The sequence below is a fragment of the Crocuta crocuta genome, unplaced genomic scaffold (assembly GCF_008692635.1).
Source record: "Crocuta crocuta isolate KB4526 unplaced genomic scaffold, BGI_CrCroc_1.0 scaffold1079, whole genome shotgun sequence".
In the NCBI taxonomy this organism is placed as follows: domain Eukaryota; kingdom Metazoa; phylum Chordata; class Mammalia; order Carnivora; family Hyaenidae; genus Crocuta; species Crocuta crocuta.
Window position 1 is genome coordinate 962,308 of NW_027529995.1, and position 7,479 is coordinate 969,786.

At 56.2% G+C, this 7,479-nt stretch overlaps 1 protein-coding gene across 1 annotated transcript; it reads left to right on the forward strand.

Annotated features, from left to right (window-relative positions):
- The first annotated feature begins 713 nt into the window (after nt 1–713).
- On the forward strand, nt 714–6,279 carry GLYCTK (glycerate kinase). The gene is made up of 5 exons (XM_077763417.1): nt 714–749; nt 3,095–3,510; nt 3,737–3,888; nt 4,520–4,695; nt 5,032–6,279. The coding sequence occupies exons 2-5, from the start codon at nt 3,134–3,136 to the stop codon at nt 5,896–5,898; spliced, it is 1,572 nt and encodes a 523-aa protein (XP_077619543.1). The 5' UTR covers nt 714–749; nt 3,095–3,133; the 3' UTR covers nt 5,899–6,279.
- Nucleotides 6,280–7,479: the final 1,200 nt, after the last annotated feature.

A 7,479-nucleotide genomic window follows, 5' to 3' on the forward strand; every position in this document is an offset into this window, starting at 1 on the left:
CCCCAAGAAAGTATCAGTTAAAAAAAAGTACTCTTTTGTGTCTTTGGAGTCTGATCAGGACATGTCTTTTGAATGTGGGAAGGCATCAAGTCAGGCTCAAGGATGGATACAAGTTGAGAGTGGAGAGAGTAAGGGAGGTCCAGGGTCACTCGTGTTTACACGCAGTTTGTGCGCTCAAGGATCACGCAATTGAGTCTGAGCTGTTACTTGGTTGGCCAAGGAGAGGGGAGAACACAAAGAGTTGTTGTGGGATTATAGAGGTGGGGAGGAGCCGAGATTATTTAATCTGGCTCCAGGAGGGGAGAATTGTGGGCAAGTTGTAATTTTCAGTCCCTCTGCGCAGTACAGTGCCGGGCACCTAACAGGAGCAAGAAATGTATTTGCTGACTGATGGGATCCTACGGGATAAAGGAAGGGACGTTTAAAGCAACTGGTGACTCAGAGATTATTGCCCCCATTGCAGAGATGAAAGCAATAAAGCCTGATAGTGACTCCACCCAAGCCTCCCAAAAATCAGAGCGGGGGAAACGCCAGAGTCCTACTCGCTCCACCCAAGCCTCCCAAAAATCAGAGCGGGGGAAACGCCAGAGTCCTACTCGCTCTAATTCCACACCCCTTCCCACAGCAGCTTGAGCCCGTCAGCACCCCAACTCCGCCCCTCTCACCCCACACTTCCTGATTCCGCTCCGCCCACCCGCGAGTACTTCCGGTCTCTGGCACCGGAAGCCGCCACCCAGAGCATTGGGACGGTAAGTCGACTGTGTGAGGTCCCACAGAAGCCGTCCTTGGGCGGAGCAGTGGCAGGTCCAGGTGGTGGCAGGCATTTATTTCTCGGGTCACTACCAGGCATCACGCGGCAGCGAAGTTCCCTCGGAAAGGTCTGAGGCTCCGGCCTCAGGATGACGTTACTTCCGGAGCATGTGCGGGCAGGAAAAGGCCGGAAGTGGCGCCAGCCCCACTTGGTGTCGAGGAGGAGTCAAGGAGGGTCTTCTCGGTGTTTCCGGGTTTCTCTCTGGAGTACTTGGGAGTTTCAAGAGAGAGGATGTCTGAGTAAAGAGTAGCTGGTTAGCAGATAAAAAACAGAACGTCCAGTTAAAATTGAATTTCAGATAGGTAACAATTTTTTAGTGTAGGTAATGCCTCAAATATTGTATGGAACATAATTAATATTTTAAAAGTTCCTTGTTGAGGGGCCCCTGGGTGGCTCTGTCAGTTAAGCGTCGGACTCTTGATTTCAGCTCAGGTCATGATCTCAGGTTGGTGAGATCGAGCCCGTGGTCAGGCTCCGTGCTGATAGTGCAGAGCCTGCTTGTGATTCTCTCTTTGTCTCTGTCTCTCTCTGTCTCTGCCTCTGCCCCTCCCCTGCTCATTCTTTCTTTTTTTCTCTCTTTCTCAAAATAATAAAAAAATAAAAATTCCTAGTTTATTTGAAATTCAAATACATCTTATATTTTAACTGGTCACCTTTGCTTTGAACACCCCTCTCCCATTCCTCCCCTGAGCTCTGGTGTACTGTGGCAAGGCTGGAATCCTCTAGGCCTGGGTGCATCTGGGAAAGAGGTACAAAGTTCATACAGGCTGTCAAGCTATTGCTACATTCGAAGCTGCTTTTAGTTCCTAGCCTAATGGGCCAGCCCCAGGGGCTTCCTGGCAAAAGTTGAGCCCATTTTCCGGAGTCCCTATGGCAGCACTCTCTGTGTTCCCTTTCATGCTGGAGTCAGGCAGCATTGGTCTTATGGAAAAGCTGAGAACCATGCTGTCTAAGTGGCTGAGGGCTACACATTGTTAGGTTTTTGAGTGTGGGATAAAGTAGGGCTCAGATTTTCTGTGTTAACAGTGGGCAGCTTCAGAGAGACCAAGGATGTTGAGGGCAGAGTGTTAATCTTCTCATCTCACCTCTCATTTTGTATGTGAGGCCCAGTGAGAGAAAAGGAACTGAGTCTTTGGTAGAGCTGAAGCCTGATTCCTAGCTTCCTTCCCCTGCTCTGTGCATACTTGCTGCTGCAGTCAGCTGGCAGCATTTATGGTGGGCATTGTTAAAGCAGATGCCTTTCTTAGAGACGAGCTCTTTGGAGGCTTTATTGTCTCTGAATTCCTTTACAGCCTCCTGACCTTCACCCCAAGGCTTCTGTAGCCTTTACCTTGACCATTGGGGAAAATGACTATTTGGCCTCAGCTCTGGAAGCCTGGCCTTTCCTGCTCCAGACACTCGGCTCTCACTCCTGTGGATGGTGTGACCCAAGACTTGTCAGAGCGAAAGGCATGTTCTTGGCAGGGGCGAATCTGGCTAGCCAAGTAGGTGGAAGGGTGTCCTTTTCTGTCCTGCAGCATGACTCCCAAGGTATATGGCCTTAGTGTGGTATCTAGGGACTTATCTGAGGTTCCACCATGAGCCAGTCTTTGCTGCCATTTCACACTTGAACCCAAACCTTTTGCTGGACTGGCCTTGAGCACTGGGATCCCTTAGGCTGTGTCCTGAGGATGTGCTCTGGGTCTGCCTGCCAGTGCTCCTGTGAGCCTACAGCCTCCCCACACAGACCTAGCCTTCCCAGGCTCCCCCGCCCAGATCCACGAGCTAATGAAACAGAGCAGGCTGCATGCAGGTCATCGGGCTCAGGGTCAGTTGGTGGGACAGCCAGCAGCCTCGTGGCAACAGAAGTGGCAAAGAGGCAAGGAAGGAGTGCCAGAAAGGGGTGTTGCCCCTGAATGAGGGCTCAGAAGTGCAGGGGGTGGAAAAGGGGTGGTGCAGGAGCCCAATGAGAGGAATTGCTCCCTCTGTGAATGATTAACTCTCAGCCAAAGCAGTTGGCCTAGGGGAGGGCTCACCTAACAGGACCTTTGGACTCGAGGCAGAGTGTCCAGAGGGCCAGAGTGTAGCCTGCAGAAGAGAAGGACATGGTAGGTGGCAGGCTTGGGCTCCAAGAACTAGAGTTAGATCAGGCAGCTGAGGGCCTCAGATAGTCTTGGACGACAGATGGCCTATTGCAGCAGCCACTGTGGGGCCCAGCAGCCCCAAGCCCTTAGAGAGGTGGCTGGGGGGAGGGGGCCTGATTCTGGTCTTGCAGCGACCTTACTAGTGCTTTCTTCCCCCTAGGCAGCCATGGGTGCCAGGTGGTACTGAGAGCAGTGGGGCATGGCTGCAGTCCTGCAGGTCCTGCCCCGCTTGGCCCGAGCCCCCTTGCGCCCACTCCTCTCGGGGGGCGCGGTGGTCCGGCTGGCCAGTGGCATGGCCCTCGCAGAGCAGGCACAGCAGCTGTTTGAGAGCGCTGTGGGTGCCGTGCTTCCAGGCCCCATGCTTCACCGGGCACTGTCCTTGGATCCTGGCGGTGGGCAGATGAAGGTACGGGACCGGAGCTTTCAGCTGCGGCAAAACCTCTACCTGGTGGGCTTTGGCAAGGCTGTGCTGGGCATGGCAGCTGCAGCGGAGGAACTACTGCGCCAGCATCTCGTGCAGGGTGTGATCAGCGTTCCCAAGGGGATCCGTGCTGCCATGGAGCATGCTGGCAAGCAGTAAGGAGCCTTGGGGGGCTGCTGCCCACTGTCCATCGGGCAGGGAAGCTAGGCCCAGACTCAGGCTGCATCGGGCCTCCCTCTCTCACCAGCATCCCTTTCCTTCTGGGTCTGGACTGGCTCCAGGATGGGTGCCAGTTGGTATCCTTCACCTGTACAGCTGGGAAATCAGATGGAAGGAGAGAAGCCCTCCCCATCTCTTCCTATCTGTTCTCTATCTCTTCAGGGAAATGCTGCTGAAGCCACACAGCCGGGTCCAGGTATTTGAGGGCGCAGAGGACAACCTCCCAGACCGTGATGCACTCCGGGCCGCACTGGCCATCCGGCAGCTGGCTGAAAGCCTTACGGCTGATGACCTACTGCTTGTGCTCATCTCAGGTGTGGGTGCCAGATTGGTTCATGTGGGACAGTTTGGGGGATGGTGGTGGTGGTATTCCAAATACCAGGTCTGTGAGAGATGGTTGGTCTGAGCCCTCGGGGTCACAGCAAGGGAGGCAGTAAAGAACCTGGATGGCTGACTCCCGGGTGGCCCTGGGCATTGTATCTGGCCTCCCTGGAGCCAAGGGGGTCCTCCCCTGACTGACCTTGTTGGGTGACCATGAGAGGGCATGCAGGGAACATCTGACTCAGGGTGTTGCAGGCGAAATGTCCCTGCTGTTGCTGCTGTCTGTGTCAGTGTGATCTGGGGCTAGAGCCCAGGTCTCTAGCCCCCACGGAGCCCCTCCTTGGTCTCCCCATCTCCTCCTGGTCTGCCCCCTATTCCAAGCTCTTAAGGAATAGTTCTTCCAGTGCCTGCTGGGACCTAGGCTACTCTGAGGCAGGGCACAGCCTCAGGGGCCCAGCGTGTGGGGACTGTACACACGGTCACTGCATGTCCACATGGGGGCACCCTAACCCCACCTCTCTAGCATCCCCTTCCCTAAAATGGGCACTGCCTGCCTGCTGCCCTAAGTGGGGGGTTCCTTTGCAGTTCTGTGCCATCTGCCTGACTTCTTCACTGTCTCTGCAGGTGGGGGCTCAGCCTTGCTGCCGGCCCCTATCCCACCAGTCACACTGGAGGAAAAGCAGACACTCACCAAATTGCTGGCGGCCCGCGGAGCCAACATCCAGGAGCTGAACACAATCCGGAAGGCCTTGTCCCAGCTCAAGGGTGGGGGGCTGGCTCAGGCTGCCTACCCTGCCCAGGTACATGGGTTGTTTCTACCCCAGGGAGCCCTGGGCTGGAGGAGCCTGGCCCACATGCTCCAGGGAGATGAAAGCCTAGAACAGCATACAGATTGGCAGGGGCCTGGTGTGGGAGTCCATAGGGCTAGCTGAGAGGGATATCAGAGAGGATTGGGGGTCCAAATGGCCACATGTTCTGCAAACCCCCTTGAGAGGGGTTAGAAGTGGGTGAGAAAACACACTGGACAGCGTGAGGGTGTGTGGATACATGGCAGGGGGTGTGTGGCGGTTTGTCCTCTATGGCTGTGTCGTGAGGGCTGGGAGGGACTGAGCCTTGCTTCTGCGACCCCACCCCAGGTGGTGAGCCTGATTCTGTCAGACGTGGTGGGGGACCCTGTGGAGGTGATTGCCAGCGGCCCCACTGTGGCCAGCGTCCACAACGTGCAAGATTGCCTGCACATCCTCAATCGCTACGGCCTTCGTGCTGCCCTACCACGTTCCGTGAAGACTGTGCTGGCTCGAGCTGACTCTGACCCTCATGGGCCACACACCTGTGGCCACGTGCTCAATGTGATTATTGGCTCCAACGCACTGGCACTGGCCGAGGCCCAGCGGCAGGCTGAGGTGCTGGGATACCGGGCCGCGGTGCTGAGTGCAGCCATACAGGGTGATGTGAAAAGTATAGCCCGGTTCTACGGGTTGCTTGCCCAGGTGGCTGGAGCCCACCTCACTCCGGCTGGGGCTGGAGCCTCTGCGGAGGAGGACGAACAACTCTGGGAGCTGGCAGCTGAGCTCCAGCTCCCAGACCTGCAGCTGAAGGAGGCTTTGGAGGCTGTGGTGGGAGCTGGGGGCCCTGTTTGCCTGCTGGCTGGTGGTGAGCCCACAGTGCAATTGCAGGGCTCAGGAAAGGGTGGCCGGAACCAGGAACTGGCCCTGCGTGTTGGAGTTGAGCTGGGACAACGGCCACTGGGTCCTGTAGATGTGCTGTTTTTGAGTGGTGGCACCGATGGGCAGGATGGGCCCACAGAGGCAGCCGGGGCCTGGGTCATGCCTGAGCTGGCCAGCCAGGCTGCTGCTGAGGGCCTGGACGTGGCCACCTTCCTATCTCACAATGACTCACATACCTTCTTCCGTTGCTTTCATGGTGGGGCGCACCTGCTGCACACAGGGCTGACTGGCACCAATGTCATGGACGTCCACCTTCTGTTCCTGAGGCCGTGGTGATGGTGTAGGTCGTGTTTTAGGAGTACATAGGAGGCCTACAGGGCAGCATCCTGGAGCCAACCAGGGTTGTTCTCCAAGGCCTCAGCAGGCCTTAGGGCCCCTTCTTTCCTTGGCCCTAGCTGCCTGGTTGGCCCTTATGCCTCACACCCATGGCCTCTGCTCTGTGTTCATTCCTCCAACCAGACTGGCAGATGGGGGTTCTCTTCTCCCTACTTTCTGCCATGACAGACAGCATGTACCTCTGAGGACCAGGATGAGCCCCTTGGCCAGTTTGCTATTCCCAGTCTTCTCCCCCGACCCCAACAGCCCCTCTGCTGAGCTCTTGAGTGTCTTTTCTGTGGGGTGAAGCAAGAAGGACTGCAAATAAAAAGAACCACACTATGGGTTCTCCATGTGTTTTCCCTCAAGTGAAGATTCACACAGAGCTGCTGGGAAGGGGAGTGGGGTCAGGCTGCAGCCCCGGCAGTAAAACCCTATAGGAGTTTGCCACACCCCTCTCTGCAAGGTACACTCAGCACTTGTTTCACTTAAACAGGAGCCTAGGATTGTTGAGCCTGGCTTCTGACACACTCGATGGTGGCAAGCAGACACCCCAGGAAAGACATGTCTAAGGACTGCAGACATGGGGTCCAGGAGCAACTGGCCACCTATCCAACTGTGACTCCCCTGTGGCATCCCTGTCACGATCTCCAGCCTCTGCTATGTGCCTTGCTGGGTCAACGCTTAGTACCTACTAAGGCTGTCCTTCCCTTCTGTATTTGGACAGCCCTTAGGCACAGACCTCATCTTTGGTTGATATGCCCTTTGTTTATCCATGGGCTACTCTCAGCCACATGGGATTCTGGACCTTGTTTCCTGTGTCAGGCCCATTTTCCCAGGCTGAACATCCCAGTTCCTTTAGCTGCTCCTCTGGGACATAGTCCACTTCCCAGTGCCAGCCTTGCAGTGGTGGTCTCCAGCGCTGAGATGGTGGGTAGGAGTACTGCTCGGATCCAGCAGCCACCTGCCCGTTCTGTTACAGCTGGGCAGGGAAGAGGTCAGTGGGGGTGGGGAGAGCAGCAGAGGAAAGGTCCCCTTGGTTAGGCTAGCAGCTACTTCTCTTTCGGCCCCCTTGTTCAGGAGCTGAGCCCTCCGCTGGCCGCCCCCGCCGTGCGCCACGGCTCCAATCCCTATATGAATGAGCAGTAGAATCACATAGGAATAAAAAGCCATAGAGAACAGCGAGGCCTGGGGCTGCTCCTGGTGGCCCCCTCATCCACCCCTGCTATACCCTCCTCTCTGAAGGTGTGAGGGGCTCTGGGTCAAGGCTGGCATGCTCTCCCCCTGGGAAGAGCCTCCCTTTCCTACTTGGACTCTGGACAGTCCAGCTTGCAGATCGTTCATGACCTGGGGACAAGGCGAAGTGAACAATGTGAGCCAGGCTCTGGAAGCCAGGGAGCCTTAGGGAAGAGGGGAGTTTGTACTCTGTGATGTAGGGCACCGCTTCCTTCTGTATAGGCATGGAGTTCCCACTGTCTTGGGTGGGGGTTATTAGTCTAGGGAATGTCCCCACATGGCAGTGCCTGTGCCCTGTTGCTCCTC

What these genes read in the sequence shown, in the direction of transcription:
- GLYCTK (XM_077763417.1), top strand. Translation starts at nt 3,134, where the DNA reads ATGGCTGCAGTCCTGCAGGTCCTGCCCCGCTTGGCCCGAGCCCCCTTG. An exon ending in ACTGCTTGTGCTCATCTCAG is followed by an intron (nt 3,889 to 4,519) that starts GTGTGGGTGCCA and finishes CTGTCTCTGCAG; the next exon opens with GTGGGGGCTCAGCCTTGCTG. An exon ending in AGGCTGCCTACCCTGCCCAG is followed by an intron (nt 4,696 to 5,031) that starts GTACATGGGTTG and finishes ACCCCACCCCAG; the next exon opens with GTGGTGAGCCTGATTCTGTC.